A 26451-nucleotide genomic window follows, 5' to 3' on the forward strand; every position below is an offset into this window, starting at 1 on the left:
CAATAATGTGCTGTGACACTTCTATTGATGTAAACCTGTAGGTGGAGCCACCATCTCCTTTTTGCCCTAAAACAGGGAAGAGTTTGCTTACTCCTATGCTGCACAAGCTCTCCAGTCACTCACATCTCAATAATAATAATCATTATAATAATATTATCAATAATGATGATCTTGAAACAGTGGAGGAGCATTTACTATAGCAGCTTGGATCTGTGTGCTGCTTACCTGGAATCCTGTCAGGCTTGTTTGTGATCTGTGTTGTGTTGCAAATCAATCTGGGCTTCATACTTCTCTCTGTGGAATTGTAGCTAATTTCTGTCTGTCATTTTATCCCTGAGTATATTCACAAGCCATGTGTCTATACATACTTAAAGGAATCAATTATAAACTCTTCCAAGTTCCCATTCTTTCCCAGTGCCCCGCTAACTGATGTAACACACAGTAGGCTAAAGGGATTGAATATTCTGTAGCTGCAATAGCTATTTATTTAAAACTGTAGGGGGAGCCACCATTTCCTTATTGCCCCAAAACAGGGAAGAGTTTACTTAATCCTGTACTGCAGAATCCTTCCAGTCACTCATATCTCAATATAAATATTGATAATAATAATTTATTTTATATGTATTGCTCCCAGTGTGTTTGTTGCTGATCTCCTGCCACTATGAACACTAATTAAATCAAATCTTACATATCAGCTCACGTCGACCCACGTCGAGCAGTCGACTCCCACAAGACCTGTGATGCCAACTGGCGGGGAGAAGTAGACAGGCTTTATTGGGAGCTGGGAGAGTTTGCACTGCCTGACATTGCAATCTATATTGAAGGGCTGAGGGAGGAGGATTTGCAGCTGGAACTTCTCATGAAAATGAAGCCAAAGGGAACATTTCTCCGCTGCTCATGCGGCAAAGCAAAACTGCCCTAAGATGATGGGCATAATCTTTGTGTGTGGTGCCTGGGCATTGAGCATGCACTTCAGGAACTCAGGGGAGAGGGGGGCTGCACTCACTTCAACAAGACCAACAAGCGTAGGAGAGCTGGTCACTCCCCATCTTCTTCCAGGGCTTCGACAAGCGGCCAGAGGAGATCAGCTGGAGGGTCTTCCGCTTGCTCCGCAGGAGGGCGACCCCCACCAATCCGTCAGCCCTCGCTACCAAAAAGAAGCATCTCTTCTGCTTCTTCACCTTCTAGCCCAAGGGGCTCCTGAGCTAGAGAGAGGTCAGCCACCCCCATTCCCCCTCCGCAGTGACGCTCCATGGGGATACTTCCACCAACCAGGAAGGTGAGCAGGATTTCAGAGCCTCCCTTCTGACCCAAATGTCTACTATGAAGCAGATCTGTGGCACAATCTGGGCAGAAAGGGAACTGTCCAGAAGCCAGCGTGAGGCCCCGCCATCACCCTGCACCCTGCCCCCATCCGTCCTCCAGCAGGAAGAGGGGTTCTGCTGTATAGCCTCCAGGTCCGACATTTCGGAGCCCCCCCTTCACTGGGGAATCGGAGGAAGCTAGCTCACTGACGGCGCTATTTGCAGGGCCCAGTGCAGAGTTTAAGGTGCTGATGGGCAGGGCAACAGAGTCGGTGGATGTTCCCTGGAACCCAAATACAGAGGCACTCAGGAACCATCTCATGAGGGAGAAGCCTGTGAAGTCCACGGAGACACTCCCGTTTTTTCAGGAGTTCGTGGAGGCAGTTCAGTCCTCCTGGACGAAGCCAGCATCTGGACCCATGACATTACGTCAGGTGGAGCTGATGTGCGTCATGGAAGCGGCAGAACAGATGGGCCTGGGACCCTTCCCTCTCATCGGGGGTGTCTCACGCCTGGTCCAAGCCAACATGCTGCTGAGGAAAGAGGCAGGTCTTTGGCGGCAATGGTTGTGCCGAGGCAACATCTCTGGTTGACACAGGCCAAGCTGCAGGATGCCGACAAGTCTGTGTTACTTGACACTAGTATTACACCGGAGCAGATGTTTGGGGAGACCGTAGACCTCAGCATTAAGCACATAGCGAAGGCCAAGGAAACGGCCTCAAAATATGCTGACCTGCACCAGTCATACCATTGGCCCTACGCACCAGGGAAGGCAGTGGGTTAGGAGCAAAATCCCCCACAACAACAACAACAGCCACAGACCAACAGTGCCCAAGGCAGCTTCAGACGCAGGGGCCAGATGCAGCAAAGGGGAAAGAACAGGCTCTCTGGCTGGAGACCTAGGGGCAAAAGTGATCCCCGTAAGCTCCCTACGAAGCCGCAGGAGTGTCCCAGAAGGGATGCGGCCGCCATCGCCACCCCCACCACCCCCCGACAGACCGACTGGACTCAACCAATGGCAAGCCTGCACCCAGGACTCCTGGGTGTGAACAACGATGACCCACGGATACGCCCTCCAATTCCACTCTGGCCCCCCACCCTTCTGGGGGTGCTGACCACTACTGTCGGATGCCCCGAAAGGTGGAGAGCTTTGTCGCAGGAAATCTCTGTGTTGAGAGAGAAATTAGCTAGTGGGTGCAGAGGACTCCTGACCAAGGTTCTACTTGGGATACATCCTAGTGCAAAAGAAGGACTGAGGCTTCAGGACCATTCTTGATCTGAGGGGCCTCAAGATGTTTTTGAAGAAAATAAACGTATGCCCTGTTTCCACTAGCCATGTTTAGTTGCACCTCAGCATGGCCGTGCTGTGCCAGGGGGTTTCCACTAGGGCTCAGCTGCACCTCCGCCTTGTGGGGTTATGCATATGGAGGGGGTGACGCGAGAGTTGAGAGTTCACCAGGAGCTGGGGAAGCCTCATGGTGTGTCTGTACAATACGCTGTAATAAACTAGTTGAATAACACTACAGTTGCAGAAGTGAATCCTTTCTAAACGCCTCAACCCGACATGGTGTCAGCGTGCTGCAACTAGAACAGTGGTGAAAAAAAAAAGAAAAAAAAAAAAAAAATATATATATATATATATATATTACACACACACAGTATATATATATATATAAAATGGCAAAAAACGAAGGCTGTCGGGCTGTCGGGTGAGCAATGGAGGACTAAAGAGCGGCAGAGTCCCAGCGGACAGCACCTCCAAGCACTATGTTCACTATTCAACCATGCGAGAGATGCGGTAGAAACTTTTGCAATGAAGGAATATGTGGGTTTACCTTGGGAAAACGATTCATCTGGAGCTGTTATTAATGCACGGTGGAAAAGTGCCACACAGGATTAATTGCTTGGAGCAGAAAGACATTTAAGAGTATTTGAAAAGATTGCAAAACTCCTGCTGGAGAAACGACTGCATCGAATTGAAATACAGTGTGCCGTGATGAAATGCATTCCTTTTTTTGTTATAAATACACACAACTATGAATTATTCATCCTGTATTTAAATTAAATGTCCCGATGTCTTATAAATTCTCTCAAAGTTATTTAAATGGAACGTTTTTTAGCTTCCCCCTGTTTACACTATCTTAAAACTATTAAAATGTTTAAAAGAGGCTAATTTTTATGTGATCAATCGCAATGAAGAATCGTATATTTTAATTATATTTGTAATCCCTCATTATCGCTATAACTATGTTAATGGTAATCCAAATATAGACGCGTTACCGACTGCAGAAATACAAACCTTACAAAACTTAGCGATTAATAAAACTGATCCATTAATTGCGGTGTCAAAGGTATCTCATTCACAATTAAATTTGATGCCGCGCACAATGTTATTGATGTGTGATTTTTATTTTGCAACATTGATAAAGCTTTAGGTACACAGAGAAAACATGCTAACACTGAATTTGTGGAAAAACTGTTCGAGTAAGTTATGGATCCCAGAGTGCTGTAGCCGTATTTATATATACATGTATGAGTTTTGCTTAAGAAACTGACTGTAACTGTCATACTGTGTATTTCATTATATAGATATGTAGTGGCTACATGGGACAGATTTAAACCCAGCGCACGGTATTTCATAATGCAACGCAGTTCATTCTCCCACAGATAAATAATAAGGGAGAATATCTAGGATACTTAAATTAATCTATATTGTCAATGTTAATCGGATCATGATACAGGGAGAACTAACACGGTTATTTACGATGTGCTGGTAAACAAAATAAACTAGATGAAATTTTAAGTGATGTCATTTGTTTTATATATTGTTTCAATGTGTCCCGGTTTGTACTTTTGAATATCTGGTATAACTTATACTATAAGACTGTGTAAAAACGTTTCAGCCCTAAGTTTATTGCACTTTATTGAACTCAGGGATGCCTACTTCAACATCCCCATCCTCCCAGCTTACAAGAAATACCTGCGCTTCGCCTTCCAGGGCCAGCTGTACGAGTTCTGTGTGCTGCCATTCGGCCTCTATCTGGTGCCCCGCACATTCTCAAAGTGCATGGATGCAGGCCTGGCCCCGCTCAGAACAAAGGGGATACAGATACTGAACTACCTGGATGACTGGCTGGTATGCACAGACTCCAGGCTTCAGGTTGAGGAACATACAACAGAGGTCATATGTCACGTGACTGCATTGGGTCTCTCCGTTCACACAGAGAAGAACACTATCAAGCCTGCACAGACTATAGTGTTCTTGGGAACATGCTTGCCTATTTGTCAGAAGGCAGAATCAAGTCATTACTTGCATTATTCATGAGAATATCCACTCTCCAACTGGTCCAATTTCAAAAACTGTTTGGGCTGATAGCAGCCACCTCGAATTTTCTTCCCCTTGGACTCATGCACATGCGTCCATTACAATGCTGGGTAAACGCCTACAGGTTACACCCAGCGAAAGACAAACATCACAGATTGACAGTGACCCCAACATGCAGGAGGACACTGTCCTGGAGGCAAAATCACAGAAAGGAAGTTATCACCACAGATTCTCAAACACAGGCTGGGGCGCTGTCTGGAATGGAGTAGGAGTGAAGGGGACATGGAGCAGACTCTGGTTGGCCGCCCACCTCAAGGCACAGGAGCTGCAAGCAGTGCTGCTGGCGCTGCACCACTTTCGCCATGTCCTGTTAGACAGACACGTCTTAGTTTGGACAGGCAACATGACAGTAGTGGCTTATATCAACCACCAGGGGGACTTGCGCTCTCCCAGACTACATCGTGTGGCATGCAGACTTCTCCTGTGGGCACAGGACAATCTCTGATTGGCAACATAGCAGTGGACATTCTCTCTTGGGGAGGTCTGGATAGCTCAGAATGGAGATTCAATCCTCAAGTGGTGGAACAGATCTGGGAGAAGCTGGGACGAGCTCGGGTCGACCTCAAGCAACGACCCACTGCTCTATGTGGTTCTCACTGGAGACATTAGGGGGCCCCTGGGCGTGGACGCCTTTGCTCAACCAAACTGCTGTATGCAAGATAATGTCGTGGCATCACTACAGTTGGGCAGGGCCCCCTCTACCAGAGCCCAATATACTTATGGTGAGCCTTTCAAAACTGGTGCCTAGCCAGACTCGTGGATCCGGTGTTGTGCCCTATGTCGACCATCCTGTGCTTCTTGCAACAGCTGCTGGAGGAAGGGAAATTTGCATCCACGCTGAAGGTATATCTGGCTGCTATCTTAGCATGTTATGATAAGATTGAAAATGTCTCTCCAGGAGCTCACTTCCTGGTGACCCAATTTCTCAAGGGTGCGAGACGATTGAGACCACCAGTAACAGCCAAATTTCCGGTATGGGACTTGGAATTAGTTCTACAAGGGCTTAGCTGAGCACCCTTTGAGCTCATTTCCACAACCAAGCTCCGTTTTCTCTTGCTCAAGGTGGCCTTCCTTGTAGCGATAATGTCGGCAAGGAGAATTAATGAAATTCACGCCTTGTGTGTGAATAAAGCCTGTCCAAGGTCGTGTGGGTGTTTCACATAAATCAACCAATTGTCCAGGAGTCTATTCTCCCCCCTCCACATGCGTTGGATGAGGACCGCAGACTACAACACTCTGCCCCGTCCGGGCCTTAAAGTGTTACATGGAGATGATTGCACACAGCCGCAGATCTGACCAGCTGTTTGTCTGCTACAGTTCTCCCACCAGAGGCCTTGCGGTTTCCAAACAACAACTGGCACACTGGGTGGCAGACACGATCTGGCTCACCTATGAGACTGCTAAAGTCCCCATGCCTGAACACATCTCAGCGCACTCTACCAGGGAACAGACCAGACTTGTGTAATGCTGCAATTTGGTCCGGTCATCAGACCTTCACGAGGTTCTACCGTCTCAACGTGGAGGACCGGCTGCGTCCCACACTGGGCACTCAGGTACTACAAGCATCTTGCACACAGGCGCCATTAGGCTCTGCTGCACTTGCCATGATGGGATTGGGGCTTAAATAATGTGTCAGGACTCGCTTTAGTCTTCCGATTCGGTAATGGCTGCCTTTCGATTTCAATCTGGGCTGCATACTTCTCTCCGTGGGTTTATAGCTGATTTCTGGCTACCTGTCATTATATCCCTTAGTGTATTCTCAAGCCAATGTGTCTGTACATACTTAATTTATTTTACCTTTATTGGTCCCAGTGGGTTTGTAGGTGATCTCCTGCCACATTTTATTTTATAAACACTAAATGAATCAAATCTTACGTATGAACTCAAATATATATCCTTCAAAGAGAAACATGTTTAGAAAACAAGACAACCACATAATCAAGAAACACCAATCTCCTGGTATGGAAGACAGAACAAGTAAAAGTTGTGTTGAAGCACTCATATTTATTTCAGTTTTGCTGTTACAGGGCCAATCATAGAAAATTAAATCTGGTTACAACAGTCAGTATTCTGTATTTGCATTGTAATTCTTTAGTCTTCAACAGTGCACTCACAACCACACCAGTGAACAGAATGTAAGGACTAGATCAGTCAAAGCCAAGGGGCTCAGCGCTGCCATTTCAGCACAAACCACTTCTGAGGAGATGGGCGCACTTTGAAGTCAATAAGGTCTGCATTCAGTCGAACGTCGCATGGCACTAATACAAACACAGCGGGCTCAGTGGATGGAGAAGTAAAGGGAAGGATGGGATGTTTCTAACGTGTCACATTCTCCTTGCCTCTTAGCATTTGGTGCACCAGTTTCATTTTTGGACTCTCTCTCAGTTTCCCCTCGCAAAGCAAATGGGCGCCCGACTATAAAACAGCATTGTACCACACAGGTCTGTGGTATTGCCCATTAAAGCCAGAGTGCTGTTTGGGGAAGCTGGAGGACAGTCTGAGGAATGCAGTCATCCCTAAGCTTGTCTGTGACTGCACTGGTGACCAACAGCTAAAAGGCCACATTCTGAGCACCCAAGACTTGTTTTGTTTTTCTATACCTTTGGTATATTTTTTAAGTCTCACCTTTCCTAGCTTGACGTACCACAAGGGATTGCTTGCTCACTGTGGCGAACAGACAGAAAGACAGACAGAACTGACTGGAGGGAGCAGACAAAACTCCTCTTATGGAAAGTTTTATTAATTCTTCTCTTGTTTTTTCTTTTCTTTTCCTGTTTTCTAATTTTAAAGGGTAAGGTAGGTGTCAGCAAGAGTACAGATAGATAGAGGGATAGAACAGCTGGGTTTTTATTAATTCGTTTCACTTAAAATAACAAGAAAGGCAGCGACAACAGCACCCAAACAGCCTCAGATCAGGGTTGGGTGCTGTGTCACTAGCTCTGGGTGGGTTAAACATCGGATATGTAGAGACACGGGAGGACTTTTCTCAGCTTTAATGACGTCTCGAGGAGGAGGTCGTGGAATAGGACGATCTTGAGATGGATCCACCAGATGACATTCCGCCACCTCCAAAACTGCTGCCGCCACCACCTCCAAAACTGCTGCTGCCGCCGCCAATTCCAAAACTGCTGCCACCGCCGCCTCCGCCTCCCAATCCAAAGCCTCCGCCACCACCACCTCCCATTCCATAGCCTCCGCCGCCACCGCCTCCCATTCCATAGCCTCCGCTGCCACCGCCTCCCATTCCAAATCCTCCGCTGCCACCGCCTCCCATTCCAAATCCTCCTCCACCACCACCACCACCACCGGCGGAGAAGTCTAGAGAGAGAGAGAGAGAGAGAGTTTAGCTTGATGGAAAGGAAATCACTCATGAATTCATTAATATCAATCTGATCAATTAAGTACCCATAATCCTGAATTAGGAGCACTTTTAGAGAGTTTGAAAAACTGCAAAAGGAAATAAATGAAATATATATATAAAATATCCTCCTCAGAATGCAGGTACTTACTGCTAGTGCTCTGCTGCACATGGATGGTTGTAGGTCCACCACCAGTTGTCAGCCTGCCGAGGGAAATCAACAGCACAATTAGATCATGCACCTTGGAGAGGTCAGTTAAGTGAGAACAGTTGTTCTATCCCAGGGGTGGGCAGCCATGGTGCTTTCATCTCGTTCTGTTGCATTCCTTTGTTTGTGTTTTTGACTGATAATCATATAGCTAACCAACTCTGACAATCTTGACTATCTCTCTCTCCCTCACCTGATCTCCTCCCCTTCCAAGAGCTTCCTGTAGGTGGCGATCTCAATGTCCAGGGCCAGCTTGGTGTTCATCAGCTCCTGGTACTCTCGGACCTGGCGTGCCATGGCCTGCTTGGCCTGCTGCAGTGCGTCTTCCAGGTCCTTGATCCTGGCCTTGGCGTCCTTCACCGCCAGCTCACCACGCTCCTCGGCCTCTGCGATCTGGGCCTCCAGGTTGGCGCGCTGAAATACAGAGATGGAAACTAGGTGAGCCTCGTTGTGCATTGTACGCGTTTACAAACACACATACTTCCATTTTCTCAATCAGAAGGTTATGAATGATGGTGCTCTCGTGCTCACCTGGCCCTTGACAGCCTCGATCTCGTTCTGCAGCCGGCTAATCATGCGGTTCAGCTCGGCGATCTCTTGCTTGGTGTTGCGGAGGTCATCCCCAAATTTCCCAGCTGAGCTCTGCATCTCCTCGTACTGAAATGCACAGGAAACGGGGATAGGAGAAAAGCCTTCAGTACCAGGACGGTAATCTCATGGTGGGTAACAGTCACACAGTTCCTGCACTGCTAACACTAAGGGATTTTCAATGGAAATGGATATGTGTAGTTTTCAGTTTCTTTTGACAAGGCCAGTTTATGTGAAAGATAAATTAATATCACAGGTTTTAAACTTTGTGCAGTACAATGTGCAGTATTACCTGTGAGTCATGTATCAGGCCTGATCAGGAATAACTATCCAAAGTATGAGATTCAATCTCCTGATAGATGGAATAACCCACCAGATAAGGGGTAACCACAATGGCTGTGTTTGCATGATGATAATAATGATAAGAAGAAACCCCAGCCCATACAGGAGTGAAATTCTTAGTTCATTGTCTGAACTGTATTGTAGAGACAAACTAATGAACACAGGGCATGAAACCCCATCTGTCCACTGCTCTCACCTTGGCCTTGTACCAGCTCTCTGCCTCTGCACGGCTGCGGTTGGCAATGTCCTCATACTGGGCGCGCACTTCAGCCACGATGGAGTCCATGTCCAGGTTGCGGCTGTTGTCCATCTCCACCACCACTGAGGTGTCCTTGATCTGGCCCTGCAGCTCGCGCAGCTCCTGCAGAGGCAAAATCCTAATGTCACAAAATGCCTCCAGTTTTCAGAGACTGTGTTTAAGGCTGATGCTTTCTGGGGTGGTCCAAAAAGTCAAGCCCACCTGATTTCCAATCATCGCCTTGGAGATCAGTCTCGTATATCAGACAATTGCAGTTTTGATTGCCCTATTTGATACATTCTTGCTGAATGCCAACAATAATTTAAAGAAACATTTTGGCAGTTCTTGGTGTGTATGAATGTGTTATAATACGTAAAGAGCTCCCACTGTTAAAAAGCAAAGGGATTTTGCCAAAATAACTGAGGTTCAGAGAGTCTGCATGACCTCACCTCCTCGTAGATGGCCCTGAGGAAGTTGATTTCATCCTGGAGGGCATCCGCCTTGGCCTCCAGCTCAATCTTGTTCATGTAGGCACCATCGACATCCTGAGACAAGGACAGGGGGAGATGGGATTAATAGGAAACAGCAGAGCATGGACCTTTATACTAACCCAAAGCACCGTTGTTTAGAGATTTCTTACCTTCTTCAGCAGGACAAAATCATTCTCGACTGAGGCCCGCTTGTTGATTTCATCTTCGTACCTGTAAAGGTGCAGGAGTGTTTTTAAGTTGGCAGAAGATGTGCAGTTATAATTACTATGGTATTGCCAGTAACATAACATTGTCTTCCAAACTAGGCATCTTTTACCATAGGGAAAGCTGATGACTGACGGCATCCATCAGCGATTTAAAATGTGTGTGTGTGTGTGTGTGTGTGTGTGTGTGTGTGTGTGTGTGTGTGTATGTATGTATGTATGTATGTATGTATATATATATATATATATATATATATATATATATATATATATATATATATATATATATGAAATGTAAATTTAAATATTCCAGGCAAATTAAAATCGGTACTGGTATAGAAAGATTACTTGACTTGTCTAGGAAACTAAGGACAGGTTGCTGACCTCAAACAGTGTTTTTTAACATAGTGTTAAATTAGTGTGTCTCTTGCATGTGACTAGTCCCTGGTGCTTACGCAAGGTCAATTGAGTTAATTTGATGAACGGATGGGGACAGTGTCTGGGACTCACTTGTTCTTGAAGTCTTCCACCAGCCCCTGCATGTTTGTCAGCTCGCTCTCCAGTTTGTGCTTCTCATTGCCCAGGTTGTCCAGCTGGCGGCGCAGGTTGGCGATGTAGGCCTCGAACATGGCATCGATGTTGGAGCGGGTGGTGGTCTGGTCCTGAAGGAGACTCCACTTGGTCTCCAGCATCTTGTTCTGTTGCTCCAGGAAGCGCACCTAGAAATTCAAAGGTAAGGACGGAGTTGAAGTGTTTGTGCAGAGTGTCCACCTCGTAGTGCAGAGTGACCACATGATTAAGCATATAGCCCCTCTCCACATAAGCCTCACATTTGGACCTGTCCTTGCATTCCCAAGTCCTTCCTCAACATATTCCTGTATTTTTGTCTTTTAGAAAACTCATTGATCATGATATCTAGGGTTGTGTTGGATTGGAACAGCTGCCCTTCTTTGACTCTTTCTTTTGTGCCCTGCCATGTATCGGTTGCTATTCTTTATAGATTCAGGTTTAACTTTTTTTTTTTTTTTTTTTTTTTAAGGATCTGATTTTGTTACTTCTGTCTTTTTGAATGGTGGTGCCTGGAGACAGGGCTGTTTAAAGCCACACCCTGTCGATTACCCCTTGATCTCTGCCTTCTTTGTCCTGATTGGCTGTTGCTAAAGGTTGTCAAGGGAGAAGGCGTTCCCCAGTCCTGTAATTATGGAATGATGGAAGGAAAGGGGAGATGCTCCACTAGGGGAGTTTCTGCATTACGCCTAATGATTTGGGGCATGTTGCAACTTTTCCACAGCACTTAATCCAAAATTCCTATCCTAAAAGATGCACGGGGCAACACCCCAAAAGCCAAACTGAGTTATTTAGTCAGTAGCGTCCTGACTTGCCCAACAATTTAAGTCCGTATACAAGAAGTCCAACAGCAGATCTTGACAAATGAATAATTTTACCTTCGTCTCATCATTTGGCATAAACTGATGTCAATTTTAATGCTGCTTTACAATCTCGGCATTAAGGAAGGGACTTGCGTGGTTAATGTCTCAACCAGTTTTACATATACAATATATATATATACACTAACAATGATACATTTTGTGCACAAACATCTCAGTTCTGGAATTCATCTATTTTAGTCATGTATTACTGAAACCAAGGACAGTGTAAATCATTTCACACTTTATTTTTCAAATTTGTAACAGATATTTCGGTTAAGAGGCAAAAAAACATGCTCATCAATTCAAACCACTGAGTTTGAGCTACTGCTGGAGTCTGTAACATCTGGGCTTCCATTTTAACTGCATGATTGGTGAGGGTGAGGTGGGCTTGGGTTGGGAGGGGTTTGAAGGACACGCTTTAGCAAGAAACTGACAGAGCAGATTAATTCTATTGGAGCTTTATTCTCCTCTGCATGTTTAAAGCATATGCTGTCCTCACCTGCGGACCGTAAATGAATCCCCTTCTGCAAGTGAGTCACATATAATGTAATCTCTGTGTATGGATTAATGTACTCAGAACTTGAATTCTTGCTATTACAGCTACATTCCCAAGTACCCTTTCACAAGCAAGAGACAAGTGTTGCCTGAGCTGCGGGTTCTGTTCACTTGATTGCAAATGTGAATGAGAACTAATTTAAATACAAAGATTCATTCATTCCTGAAAAAACTAAAATGTAGGTGTGGCTCTGTTTCAGTGTGAAGGCTTTTTATTTTTCTTCTGTGAGCTGGGTGTGGCTCTGGCATAGGTTTGCCTAGAGGTGAGCTAAATGTCCCGCTAAATATCAGCGTTGCTTAGATCCTGCATCCACTTCCCATTCCCTTAACTTTCTCAGTATTTCTAGGCTGTAACTGATTGTGGCATTTCACAGGGAGCAGCAGAAAAAGTAAGAAATACTGGGCTTTATCCTATAGGCCAGAATTCAAAGTTTCAACATGAAAAAAGAGAACCACCAGTGATTAATTTGCTCTGCACTTAATGTAATGTTGTAATATTCCTGTGTCTTCATCATACTTATGTCACACTGTCACTTTAACCCATTTCTCTATTGAATATTTATATTTTCCCCAAACAGCATCACACCTTCTTCCATAATAATGATCATTACAGTCTTCTGACTTCCCCCCCACCCAGCCACTCACAAGCATCTCCTGTCTCTACCTCGCCATCAGGGAGCTGGAAGGGGGGGCACTCACCTTGTCAATGAAGGAGGCGAAGCGGTTGTTGAGAGTCTTGATCTGCTCCTTCTCCTGGGTGCGGACCACCTGGATGTTGGGGTCGATAACTAAGTCCGGGGGGTTCAGCAGTTTCAGATTGGCAGTCACGGAGGTGATGAGAGGGACGCCGCCATCTCCGCCACCGAACATGCCATACCCTCCGCCTCCGCTTCCACCACCAAACATGCCATATCCTCCGCCACCGCCTCCGCCACCGCCACCGCCACCGCCACTGCCAAATCCGATGCCCATTCCATAGCCGCTGCCACCACCGCCGCCACCTCCCAGGCCGATGCCACCTCCCAGGCCGATGCCGCCACCACCACCACCACCACCGGATCCAAAGCCTAAGCCACCACCTGATGAGTACACAGTGTAGCTTGACTTTCGAGTCACTGGCGCCGCAGCCAAGGACCTGCTGGTAAAGCTTCTATAACTGCCCCCGCTGCCGCCACCACCGCCGCCACCGCCGCCACCGCCCATGCTGACGCGGCCGCTGCTGATACGGCCACTGCCCCCCCCACCCCCAGAGCTGGATCTGAAACTGATAGAGGAACGACTGCTGCTCATTTTTGCTGCTGTTGCTGTTTTTCCTGTGCAAGGTCGAAGTCAAGCTGAGAACTGATAAATGGTAATAGTAAAATAAGCCAGAGGTATCGCCTCGAACGAGAGAGCAGGCGAGGAGGGAACAGCAGCGATCACAAGAAGGAGAATCAACCCCTCTGAGCCGCTACCTGCCTTGGTCCCCACCTATATACCCTTCAAGAGTGGGCGGGTCCACCTCCTGTTTGAGACACTACCTCCACCCCTCTCAGGTGCCTACCTCTCTTTTTATCTCTCCCCAATAGAAAACATGCATTAAAGTAGAATATATTTGGGAGTTTTCTCTCATGTTTCTCTGCTGGGAGTTCCCTGGACTTTTCAAACACTTAACTGGAATAATACAGGTTAAGCAACAATTAGAACCCTGCAAATGGGCTGTTTTTAAGACCAATAAACCTTTTTATCAGATATGAACACAATGAAGTGCTTAAGTCAAATCCTGATATTTGAGCCTTTTACTTGAATTAGATCTCAGTTATATTTTTATTGTAATTACTATGTGTTGCTTCGCTTCATCAGAGCTGTCCTGGACCATTTTAAAGCTCAAGTTCAAGACATTTCCAAAGAAACAGTTTTCGTGCAACCAAATCAGACAGGCTGGTGTGTGACTTTAGCACTTCACACAGTAGGCCAGTGGTTCTCAAACTATGTTCCCGCTGAACATTGGTGTTGGACCAAGGTATTCTGCCACTAAAATCGAAAAATGGTGGTTTGATCTGAATTCACAGATAAAAGTTAATAGATAGGATTTTTTACATATGTTTTTTCATAGTTTTCTTAAATTTATATCACCTGCAACCGCATGTCAAAACAAATGAACTACTAAGAGATTCATATTAACAGAAAAACTCTGAAACAATCGATCATGGTTAGTTCCAAAGCTGATTATATTTTTTCTTGCACTTGGTTGTGATTCTATATTGTGTTTTTTAGCTTATAAAATAAATTCCATTTAATAATTCTCAGTAATTTAAACTTAAAATACTTAAATTCATATTTTTTTCCTATACCAGATCCCAATGAAGGGATGAAGGGATTCTTTGTTCCCACTGCCTCGATGTCTAACATTGTTCAACTTGATAAATCAACGGATATAGCAGGACTTGCAGTGATTTTAGTATTAATTTGCTATTTGTATGATGGTGAAGTTCAATAGGATTTACCTTTTGAAACTGTAAAATTGACTGGATTTGCAACCCATTTAACAGCACAGCCCCTGAATTAATCCATAAAGGAATGGAGCAGTATATTAAGCTGGAATTTTCCAGTGAAGAATCAATTTCCCAGATATTGCAAACAAGCTCTCCTTAAAACTCTGTTCTTTACAACCACCTAGCTACGTCTCCACAAAAAAAGTACAGAAATGTAGGACCATAAAGGTACATTCAATTGTCAAGTATCTCTCATATCTGATATCAAACGTCCTTTCTAAGCCTCACACACATTACATTTGGTATGATACTTCTCTCAGTGAGATTGATTTCTGTCAATCTGTCATTTTATCCCTGAGTGTATTCACAAGCCATGTGTCTTTACATACTTAAAGGAATTGATTATAAACTCTGTCCAAGTTCCCATTCTTTCCCAGTGCTCCACCCACTTATAGTGCTGGCATTTACTTACTCAGGCCCATAGAGTGCTGTCTTGAGTTTGTACACATTCCCCTGCTGATGCTGTGTGCTGCTGAACAATGTAAACTGCATGGGTTGCTACTCAGGTGGCTGCATTGTCTATTGTCTTCCAGGATTATTGGACTCCCAATTAAAAAAATAGTCTGACTTTTGTGGAGAAAACCAGCATCAGTGCTTCACACCTTGTAGGTCAATGTTGTCTAATGATACGTTTGGAAAAATATTGCTCTCATTCCCTTTTCTTTTCTTTTTCTTTTTTCTATTATTTTTCCTTTCTATAAACACCAATTAAACCACATCTTATATATCAAGGGTAGTTCAGTTTGATTGAGCTTTCCATTAAAGTTGCTAGATGTAAAGTTCAAGACATTTCCAACTGAAGTCTTTTCATGCAGCCAAATCAAACAGGCTTTAGCACTTCACACTATAGGCTAATGGGAGTGAATATTCTGTAGGTGCAATTAGGGTTGGCCAGTTCCCGGACCCGGAGCCAGGAGCAGAGCTGGACAGCTTTTGTTTGTTGTACTCCAGAGCCGGAGCGGAGCTGGAGCTGGCATTGCTGGAGCTGCTCCACTCTTTCCCCCTTCATTAAACTCACCCAGATATTAAGTCCAGTTATCTAAAATTAACAAAATATGTAACTTCATAGGTATTGCTGTGTGTTGGGAGTTAGAAAATAAGATCAGTTCTCACTGCAGCTATTAGTACATAATACATTATTTTTTATTAATTGTAATTATTTGACACCTTCACTTTCTCACACCTCTCACTTTCTAGAAGTGATTCTATAATCTCAGGGCATCTCTCATAAACCACTTGTAAAAGAAGTAAAGTCCATTTTAACTCTAAAGTTTTAAGTATTTCCAAATTATTTTATTCCAACCAAATTCTTCATCTGCCTAAATTTACCTAAAATGTATTAATTTTATAGCCATCTGTTATCTGAAATATCCTGACTAGTTTGTCCAAAAGTTGGTTGCCAGGGAGTTAAGGTCGCATGCTGGAGTCATGCCCCCTGCATCTTTTGAGCTACGAAAATACTGGACCATTGGTGGGGGGGGGGTTGCGAAATGTCAACCTAGAGGGGGTTGAGGGTACTGATAACATTTTTAACTACATATTCAACAGTCCTGTTCTGTGAGCTTGTGTGGCTGACCACTTCGCGGCTGAGCTGTTGTTGCTCCTAAATGTTTCCTCTTAACAATAACAGCACTTACAGCTCACCAGGGCAGCTCTAGCAGGGCATCCTATGACGATGCCACATTAAAAGTCATTGAGCTCACAGTAAAGTTCATTCTACTGCCAATGCTTGTCTAAGGAGATTGCTGTGTGGCTTGATTTTACAGTGGCTCTCAAAAGTATTCACCCCTCTTGGTCTTTTCCACAAGTCATGTCAGTCAACATGTAATCAACACCGAAAATGTCCATAATGTCAAAGTGAAAAATACGATCTGCATTTTTTTCTAAATTAATTACAAATACAAAACAGCTTTGACAGCAATTACAGCCATGAGTCTATGTGTTTAAGTCTCTATGAGCTTTGCACATCTGGAGACAGCAATGTTTGCCCATTCGTCTTTTCAAAATTGCTCAAGCTCCATCAAGTTGGATAGGGCCCTTTGGTGAACAGCAATGTTCAACTCTTTCCACATATTCTCAATTGGATTGCTGTCCGAGCTTTGACTGGGCCACTCCAGGAAATTGACCTTTTTATTTTTAAGCCACTCCAATATGGCTTTGGCTGTAAGTTTGGGGTCATTGCCCTGCTGGAAGATGAATCTTCTCCCAAGTCCCAGGTCTCTTGCAGACTTCAGCAGGTTTTTTTACAGGATTTCTCTGTACTTTGCTGCATACATTTTACATAATGTTGCCACCACCATGCTTCATGGTAGGGATGGTGTTCTCAGGATGATGTGTGGTGTTATGTTTACACCAAATGTAGCGCTTAGTGTTGAGGCCGAAAAGCTGTATTTTGCTCTCATCAGACCATAGAATCGTCCTCTACTTGGTCTCAGAGTCTCCCACATGCCAAACACAGTAATTAGAAGGGGTTTCCACATACTGTTGGCCATGTAGTGTACAAATACCGGACAGTCCGCTGGCAACTCTAATTGCCACAGACATCTTTACAAGTTTCTACTTTTTCATGTTAAACAGATGTTTGTTATTAATATTTTGTTTTTGTTAGACAGTTATTTACATAAAAGAAGTAAGAAAGGAATCATTATTTATAACGTTCGCATCCTAGTTTGCACTGTTTTTTGTGGAGCTGGAGCTGGGGCTGCTGGAGCCGACCTGGAGCTGGAGCAGGTGGCCTCCATCAGCTTCAGAGCCAGCCTGGAGTTGGAGCTGAACCTCTGGAGCCACTCTGGAGTCGGAGCCAGCAAACCCAGAGCACTACCAACACTAGCTGCAATAGTGTGCTGTGCCTCTGCTATTTATTTACACCTGTAGGTGGAGCCACCCTCTCCTTTTTGCCCTAAAACAGGGAAGAGTTTACTTAATCTTGTATTTCACATGCTCTCCGGTCACTCATATCTCAATAATAATAATAATAATAATAATAATAATAATAATAATAATAATAATAATAATAATAATAACATATTTAACATTTATTGCTCCAAGTGGGTTTGTAGCTGACTTGTATTTGTTATTTTAAATGTTTCATTCCATGAACACTAATTAAATAAAATCTTACATATCAGATAAAATGTGTCTAATTGAAAGATTGAAAGATTTTTAAAAAGAACAAACACAAAATCGAGAAACCCTAATCTCCTGGTATGAAAGACAGGAAAAGTAAAAGTCAAGACACTTTGTGTTGAAAAACTCATATTTATTTCAGTTTTGCTGTTACAGGGCCAATCATAGAAAATTAAATCTGGTTACAACAGTCAGTATTCTGTATTTGCATTGTAATTCTTTAGTCTTCAACAGTGCACTCACAACCACACCAGTGAACAGAATGTAAGGACTAGATCAGTCAAAGCCAAGGGGCTCAGCGCTGCCACTTCATTACAAACCACCTCTGAGGAGTTGGGCGCACTTTGAAGTCAATTGGGTCTGCATTCAGTTGATCGTCACATGGCGCTAATACAAACACAGCGGGCTCAGCGGATGCAGAAGTAAAGGGAAGGAAGGGATGTTTCTAACGTGTCACATTCTCCTTGCCTCTTAGCATTTGGTGCACCAGTTTCATTTTTGGACTCTCTCTCAGTTTCCCCTCGCAAAGCAAATGGGCGCCCGACTATAAAACAGCATTGTACCACAAAGGTCTGTGGTATCGCCCATTAAAGCCAGAGTGCTGTTCGGGGAAGCTGGAGGACAGTCTGAGGAATGCAGTCATCCCTAAGCTTGTCTGTGACTGCACTGGTGACCAACAGCTAAAAGGCCACATTCTGAGCACCCAAGACTTGTTTTGTTTTTCTATACCTTTGGTATATTTTTTAAGTCTCACCTTTCCTAGCTTGACATACCACAAGGGATTGCTTGCTCACTGTGGCGAACAGACAGAAAGACAGACAGAACTGACTGGAGGGAGCAGACAAAACTCCTCTTATGGAAAGTTTAATTAATTCTTCTCTTGTTTTTTCTTTTCTTTTCCTGTTTTCTAATTTTAAAGGGTAAGGTAGGTGTCAGCAAGAGTACAGATAGATAGAGGGATAGAACAGCTGGGTTTTTATTAATTCGTTTCACTTAAAATAACAAGAAAGGCAGCGACAACAGCACCCAAACAGCCTCAGATCAGGGTTGGGTGCTGTGTCACTAGCTCTGGGTGGGTTAAACATCGGATATGTAGAGACACGGGAGGACTTCTCTCAGCTTTAATGACGTCTCGAGGAGGAGGTCGTGGAATAGGACGATCTTGAGATGGATCCACCAGATGACATTCCGCCACCTCCAAAACTGCTGCCGCCACCACCTCCAAAACTGCTGCTGCCGCCACCAATTCCAAAACTGCTGCCACCGCCGCCTCCGCCTCCCAATCCAAAGCCTCCGCCACCACCACCTCCCATTCCATAGCCTCCGCCGCCACCGCCTCCCATTCCATAGCCTCCGCCGCCACCGCCTCCCATTCCAAATCCTCCTCCGCCACCACCACCACCGGCGGAGAAGTCTAGAGAGAGAGAGGGAGAGAGAGAGAGAGAGAGAGAGTTTAGCTTGATGGAAAGGAAATCACTCATGAATTCATTAATATCAATCTGATCAATTAAGTACCCATAATCCTGAATTAGGAGCACTTTTAGAGAGTTTGAAAAACTGCAAAAGCAAATAAATGAAATATATATATAACATATCCTCCTCAGAATGCAGGTACTTACTGCTAGTGCTCTGCTGCACATGGATGGTTGTAGGTCCACCACCAGTTGTCAGCCTGCCGAGGGAAATCAACAGCACAATTAGATCATGCACCTTGGAGAGGTCAGTTAAGTGAGAACAGTTGTTCTATCCCAGGGGTGGGCAGCCATGGTGCTTTCATCTCGTTCTGTTGCATTCCTTTGTTTGTGTTTTTGACTGATAATCATATAGCTGACCAGATCTGACAAGCTTGAGTATCTCTCGCTCCCTCACCTGATCTCCTCCCCTTCCAGGAGCTTCCTGTAGGTGGCGATCTCAATGTCCAGGGCCAGCTTGGTGTTCATCAGCTCCTGGTACTCTCGGACCTGGCGTGCCATGGCCTGCTTGGCCTGCTGCAGCGCGTCTTCCAGGTCCTTGATCCTGGCCTTGGCGTCCTTCACCGCCAGCTCACCACGCTCCTCGGCCTCTGCGATCTGGGCCTCCAGGTTGGCGCGCTGAAATACAGAGATGGAAACTAGGTGAGCCTCGTTGTGCATTGTACGCGTTTACAAACACACATACTTCCGTTTTCTCAATCAGAAGGTTATGAATGATGGTGCTCTCGTGCTCACCTGGCCCTTGACAGCCTCAATCTCGTTCTGCAGCCGGCTGATCATGCGGTTCAGCTCAGCAATCTCTTGCTTGGTGTTGCGGAGGTCATCCCCAAATTTCCCAGCTGAGCTCTGCATCTCCTCGTACTGAAATGCACAGGAAACGGGGATAGGAGAAAAGCCTTCAGTACCAGGAAGTGGAGAATATCCCCTGTACCCTGGATTGAAACCAAGATGGTCATCTCATGGTGGGTAACAGCCACACAGTTTCCGTGCTGTTAACACTTTCAATGGAAATGGATATGTGTAGTTTTCAGTTTCTTTTGACAAGGCCAGTTTATGTGAAAGATAAATTAATATCACAGGTTTTAAACTTTGTGCAGTACAATGTGCAGTATTACCTGTGAGTCATGTATCAGGCCTGATCAGGAATGACTATCCTAAGTATGAGATTCAATCTCCTGATAGATGGAATAACCCACCAGATAAGGGGTAACCACAATGGCTGTGTTTGCATGATAATTATGATAATAATGATAATGACAATAAGAAACACCAACAGATACAGGAGTGAAATTCTTAGTTCATTGCCTGAACTGTATTGTAGAGACAAACCAATGAACACAGGGCATGAAGCCCCATCTGTCCACTGCTCTCACCTTGGCCTTGTACCAGCTCTCTGCCTCTGCACGGCTGCGGTTGGCAATGTCCTCATATTGGGCGCGCACTTCAGCCACGATGGAGTCCATGTCCAGGTTGCGGCTGTTGTCCATCTCCACCACCACTGAGGTGTCCTTGATCTGGCCCTGCAGCTCGCGCAGCTCCTGCAGAGGTACAATCCAAATGTCACAAAATGCCTCCAGTTTTCAGAGACTGAGACACGTGTTTTAGGCTGATGCTTTCTGGGGTGGTCCAAAAAGTCAAGCCCACCTGATTTCCAATCATCGCCTGGAGATCAGTCTCGTATGTCAGACAATTGCAGTCTTGATTGCCCTATTTTTATCTATTCTCGCCAACAGGAATTTAAATTATATATTTTGGCAAACATTAAACATTCTTGGGGTGTTTAAGTGTCTCATGTTATGTAAAGATCTCCCACTGCTCACCTCCTCGTAGATGGCCCTGAGGAAATTGATTTCATCCTGAAGGGCATCCACCTTGGCCTCCAGCTCAACCTTGTTCATGTAGGCACCATCAACATCCTGAGACAAGGACGGGGGGAAATGGGGTTAATGGGAAACAGCAGAGCATGGACCTGTATAGTAACCTAAAGCACCATGGATTAGAGATTTCTTACCTTCTTCAGCAGGACAAATTCATTCTCCACTGAGGCCCGCTTGTTGATTTCATCTTCGTACCTGTTAAGGTGCGGGGATGGGAGTGGGAGCGGGGGACATGTTATTTTCTTTTCTGTTTTTAAATTGGCAGAAGGTATGCAGTTATAATTGCTATGCTATTGTCAGTAGCATAACATCTTCTTCAAAACTAGACATTTTACCAAAGCTGATGAGTGATGGTATCCATCAGTAATTTAAAATATGTATATTTATTCCAGGGAAATTAGAATTGGCACTTCCCCTTTGTTTGGGGACTTGACTAGGAGAATGAAGACAGGGTCCTGGGAACAAGCAGTGGAGCAGATGGTCTGAACAATTGTGTTATTGAAGATAGAGCTTAATTAGTGTGTCTCTTGGACCTCAGTATCTCTTGCAGTGTAGTGAATGGATGGGGACAGTGTCTGGGACTCACTTGTTCTTGAAGTCTTCCACCAGCCCTTGCATGTTTGTCAGCTCGCTCTCCAGTTTGTGCTTCTCATTGCCCAGGTTGTCCAGCTGGCGGCGCAGATTGGCGATGTAGGCCTCGAACATGGCATCGATGTTGGAGCGGGTGGTGGTCTGGTCCTGGAGGAGACTCCACTTGGTCTCCAGCATCTTGTTCTGCTGCTCCAGGAAGCGCACCTAGAAATTCAAAGGTAAGGATGGAGTTGAAGGGTTAGTGAAGAGTGTCCACCCTTATTCTCAGGAAAAATTAATGACCCCACAAATAAGTATAAAGCCCTTGACCCCATTAACCTCACATTTGGTCTTGGCCTGGAATTCCAAAATCCTTCCTCAACATATACCTGTATTTTTGTCTTTTGGAATACTCATGGGTTGTGTTGGATTGGAACAGCTGCCCTTCTTTGATTCTTTCGTTTGTGCCCTGCCACATTTTGTTTGCTTTTCTTCATAGCTTCAGGTTTAGTTTTTGTGTGTTTTTTTAAGGCTCCGATTCTGTAACGAATGTCTTTTAAAGCCACACCCTGCCAATTTCCCCTTGATCTCTGCCTTCTTTGTCCTGATTCGCCATTGCTAAGGTGTGTCAAGGGAGAGGCGTTACCCATTCCTGTAATTGTGGAATGATGGAAGGAAAGAGGAGAAGCTGCACTAGGGGAGTTTATGCATTACATCTAACGACTTGGGGCGTGTTGCAACTTTTTCTCAGCTCTTAATCCAGAATTCCTCTTATCCAAGATGCACGGGGCAACACCCCACAAACCAAGCTGTGGTATGCAGACACTCACGTCCCAACTTGCCTAATACAGAAAGTCCAACAGCAAGTCTTAACATTTTTTTTTTGCCCCCACCTCCTGAAAGAACTCATTATTTTATCTTCATCTCATCTTTTGGCATAAACTGATGCCAATTTTAATGCTGTGTCTCAGCATTAAGGAAGGGACCTGCATGGTAAATGTCTCATCCAGCATTGTTTGAAATATTAGCATTGATACTGTTTAAGGCATGATCGTCTCAGGACTGGAGTTAATCTCTTATAATTATTGTATTCCTGAAACCATTTCAAAAGACAGAGGATAATAAATGTCACTCTTTATTCATGAAGATTTGACCTAAAATGTAATTGTTCGCAAATATTTGGGTTTAAAAGGCAGAAGAACATGCACATCTAGTGAGAGTGACACAAGGCTTTCTATTCACACCACTGGTGCAGTTTGAGGTACTGCTGGAGTCTGTTACAAGAACCTCTGCATAAAGCATATGCTATCCTCACCGGCGGACCAGAAATGAATCCCCTTCAGCAAACATGTCACATATAATGTAAGTTCAGTAAACCATGGGAAGCTTATGCACAGGTTAGACATTTGGAGGGAATGCACTTCTCTGGACATCAAAGCAATTATTTTTACAGTAGCCCTGCAGTTAAAGCCCAAAGGACCACATTTGCTGTGTGTGGATTCATTATCTTGGAACTTGAATATACGGCTACATTCCCTATCCTGTTTCACAAGCAAGTTTAGCTTGAGCTGCAGGTTCTGTTTACTTGATTTCAAATCTGAATAAAACATATGTAAAATCTCAATTCAATTCAAAGATTCATTCAATGTCAAAAAAAAAAGTAAAATAAAATGCGGGTGTGGCTTCAATTCAGTGTGATGCCTTTCTTTTTTTTCTTTCATGAGCAGGGTGTGGCTCTTGATTAGGTTTGCCTAGAGCTAGGCTAAGTTTTTTCACTAAATATGGGCGTTGTTTATACACTTAGAGCCTAGGGAGGAAAAAGTGGTTTATCAAGGCTGTTAGGTTGCCCAGTAGCTTTTGCAGAACTAAGTAGAGGCAGGTCTGTTACAATTCCCCTCACATAACTCAGACTTTGAACCCTCTTTAAAGTATGGAGAAACGCCCCCAGTGGGAGACAAGAGCACTTCAGCAACACCTATGTTTGGACAGTCTTAGCAGTCACATGATTATTGGCAATGAAAATGGCCAAACTGGGCCGTTTCTGACATCAAGGCTAGAGGTAGGCCTGCCCCAGAGAGTTGTGAAGCAGCAGGCTGGGGGGGAGGGGGTGAGAAGTGTCACAAACACAGAGCAAAGTTTTTTCAAATCAGTCATATAGATTCAGTTGAAGTTGTTGTGAAGCCATGCAAGAGGGTAAAGCTCACTTTGCGTTTAGTGCAATAAAGCAATAAAATATATATTTTTTTTTTCAATATGCATCTGCATCCACTTCATTCCTCTACTCTAAATTCTGTTAACTTCTGTTTCTCAGTATTGTTATGCTTTTTTCAAGAATATTTCTCTGCAATCAAGGCATCGATTGTGGCATTTGACAGGGAGCAGCCAAAAACAAACAATCCCTAAAAGAAACAGGGTGACGACTTTGCTTCTTAATCCTATAGTCCAGAATATAAAGATACAAAAAGAAATAATGAAAACTACCACTACCAATATTACTGTGCCATCAACACACTGTCACTTTCCCCCTCCTGTTAAAATTCAGATCACTTTTACCCATTTCTCCATTGAACTGATCTGTGAAACAACAAGAAACCCCATCTGGGAGAAACCTGAACAGATGCCCTGGATTTTAAGAATATATATATATATATATATATATATATTGCAAACAGCAATCATCATCAAGGTATTCTGAATCCCCACCCGCAAACATCTCTGCAATGGCCTCATCCCTGAGTCACCAAGATGAGCTGGGGGTTAGGGTTAGGGCACTCACCTTGTCAATGAAGGAGGCGAAGCGGTTGTTGAGAGTCTTGATCTGCTCCTTCTCCTGGGTGCGGACCACCTGGATGTTGGGGTCGATTGTCAGGTCAACTGGGTTGAGCAAGTTCAGGTTTGCTGTGACAGCTGTGATGGGGGCAAAACCAGCGCCTCCGCCGCCGCCGCCGCCGAACATGCCACCACCGCCGAACATGCCGCCGCCGCCGCCGCCGCCGCCGCCGCCGCCGCCGCCGCTGAACATGCTACCACCGTACATGCCACCTCCACCGCCGCCACCAGATCCGAAGCCGCCAGATCCGAAGCCGCTTCCATATCCTCCGCCACCACCACCGCCACCACCGGATCCAAAGCCGAAACCAGAGCTGCCACCACCAGCCATTGATGATTGGACAGAGTAGGATGACTTCCGCACAATTGGTGCTGAAGCCAAGGACCTGCTGCCAAAGCTTCTAAAACTGCTGCCACCACCACCGCCGCCACCGCCGCCACCGCCACTACGGATGCTGCTCCCCCCACTGCTGGATCTGAACGAGGTTCGCATGCTGGTCATTTTTGCTGTTGTTGGGGAGTTAAATTAAAACAAAATAAACCAAGGAAGTTCGCCTAGAAAGGGAGAGCAGCTGAAGAGGAGAGAGAATTGCCCTGGGGAAGAGCAAGTGATCAGAAGAAGGAGAATCAATCCCTCTGAGCCACTACCTTCATGGGTCCCTGCTTATGAAGCCTTTCACAAGAAGGCGGGTCCCCCTCCTGCTTGGGACACTAGCTCCGCCCCTCTCAGGTGTCTACTTCTCTTTTTCTCTGTCCCCAGCAGCCCTCCTTCCCCCACAGGCCTGGCCCTCTCCCTTGCAGCCTGCTTCTGTGTAGACCCACCCATCCTGTCCGGCAGGTACCAGTGCTGGAACAAGTGTAAACTGATAAGCCCTGGCACACCCAGGTGCAGAGAGGTGGGGGAGGGAGGGTTGTGTGCAGTAAAGCACAGGCGGACTTTGCAGCCATAGCTCTGGAACGGACGGCGACTCCAGTTCTGTCAGTCGACCATGATAATATGCTTCAGTTTGGCACTGCGATCCTGACCTTTTCTCCCCCTTTGATTGTATCGTTATTATTATTATTTATTTGTTTGTTCATGTATTTATTAGCAGACACCCTTATGCAGGCCAACTTACAATTTACAAAAGAAACATTGCAAAACATAACAAAGCACAGCGATACAATCAGCACCCATCCCAGTACAATGAGCTAGCATATGAAAGAGTTTCTGCTTTCTGTAGGTTGCTAAATGTATGCTTATATATCCTCATGGCTTTGGTTCTAGACAATGTTTGCACCACGCATGGATCTCCCTGTTTGTGGGAACATTGTCTGTGTCTCCCTTAACATTATATATATAATGGGTAGGCATGCAGGTGTTATTTGTAAGTGAACGAGCTACACAAATGCAATGGCCCAAAGCATCAGGGAAACTCAGCAAGAGGCTCTGTTGTTTAAACTCAGTCATGCAGAAACTATTCATTGGTCATTAATGTAGTTCTTTGGTTAGCACTGTTCACGATTTCTACCCATTGCCGCCGCGTTGCCCTTTGACGGACAGCTGCTTTAAGCATGCTTGTCTGTGCATGCCGTGTCTGAGCTGTACTCCTGATTCACATGTACGGTAAGAACCTTAAACAAGGGTGTTGCCCCTATGCAGTGGGGAAGACATCTCTGGGAAACTGCAAAGAGAAGGAACTAAAAATACCAGTGTAATGGGGGGTAAGGCATTGGTATTGCCAAGTCCCAGCACCTGGGGACTGCATGTGCTCTCTAATATCACTGCAGTCTGCATGCTTTGCACAAATTATCAGCAGTTATTTCCCCTGTTCATCCTGTGGACACTGACAGTCCAATGTCCTACTGTGGACTCCCACATATGTACTTATAATGGACTTCTGAGCCCCTAAAATTGGGGGGACCACATATAACAATGGGTGTAATTCCTACACCGTTCAC

At 45.0% G+C, this 26451-nt stretch overlaps 2 protein-coding genes across 2 annotated transcripts; both read right to left on the reverse strand.

The window, feature by feature from the left end:
- Positions 1-6673: 6673 nt before the first annotated feature.
- Positions 6674-13553, reverse strand: LOC136752764 (intermediate filament protein ON3-like). The gene is made up of 9 exons (XM_066708347.1): positions 12802-13553; positions 10628-10836; positions 10064-10124; positions 9873-9968; positions 9382-9546; positions 8787-8912; positions 8449-8669; positions 8199-8251; positions 6674-8007 (listed from the first exon to the last, which is right to left on the reverse strand). The coding sequence occupies exons 1-9, from the start codon at positions 13390-13392 to the stop codon at positions 7682-7684; spliced, it is 1848 nt and encodes a 615-aa protein (XP_066564444.1). The 5' UTR covers positions 13393-13553; the 3' UTR covers positions 6674-7681.
- Positions 13554-17874: 4321 nt separating this feature from the next.
- On the reverse strand, positions 17875-25161 carry LOC136752765 (intermediate filament protein ON3). Its single transcript, XM_066708348.1, has 9 exons — positions 24458-25161; positions 21698-21906; positions 21246-21306; positions 21055-21150; positions 20608-20772; positions 19970-20095; positions 19632-19852; positions 19382-19434; positions 17875-19176 (listed from the first exon to the last, which is right to left on the reverse strand). Exons 1-9 carry the CDS (start codon positions 25010-25012, stop codon positions 18884-18886), a joined length of 1779 nt encoding a protein of 592 aa, XP_066564445.1. The 5' UTR covers positions 25013-25161; the 3' UTR covers positions 17875-18883.
- Positions 25162-26451: the final 1290 nt, after the last annotated feature.

This window comes from Amia ocellicauda, chromosome 7 (genome assembly GCF_036373705.1).
Source record: "Amia ocellicauda isolate fAmiCal2 chromosome 7, fAmiCal2.hap1, whole genome shotgun sequence".
NCBI lineage: Eukaryota > Metazoa > Chordata > Actinopteri > Amiiformes > Amiidae > Amia > Amia ocellicauda.

What these genes read in the sequence shown, in the direction of transcription:
- LOC136752764 (XM_066708347.1), bottom strand. Translation starts at nt 13,392, where the DNA reads ATGAGCAGCAGTCGTTCCTCTATCAGTTTCAGATCCAGCTCTGGGGGT. An exon ending in TCAGGGCCATCTACGAGGAG is followed by an intron (nt 9,547 to 9,872) that starts GTGAGGTCATGC and finishes TTGCCTCTGCAG; the next exon opens with GAGCTGCGCGAGCTGCAGGG. An exon ending in TCGAGGCTGTCAAGGGCCAG is followed by an intron (nt 8,670 to 8,786) that starts GTGAGCACGAGA and finishes TCTGTATTTCAG; the next exon opens with CGCGCCAACCTGGAGGCCCA.
- LOC136752765 (XM_066708348.1), bottom strand. Translation starts at nt 25,012, where the DNA reads ATGACCAGCATGCGAACCTCGTTCAGATCCAGCAGTGGGGGGAGCAGC. An exon ending in TTGAGGCTGTCAAGGGCCAG is followed by an intron (nt 19,853 to 19,969) that starts GTGAGCACGAGA and finishes TCTGTATTTCAG; the next exon opens with CGCGCCAACCTGGAGGCCCA. An exon ending in TGTGCAGCAGAGCACTAGCA is followed by an intron (nt 19,177 to 19,381) that starts GTAAGTACCTGC and finishes CTCTCTCTCTAG; the next exon opens with ACTTCTCCGCCGGTGGTGGT.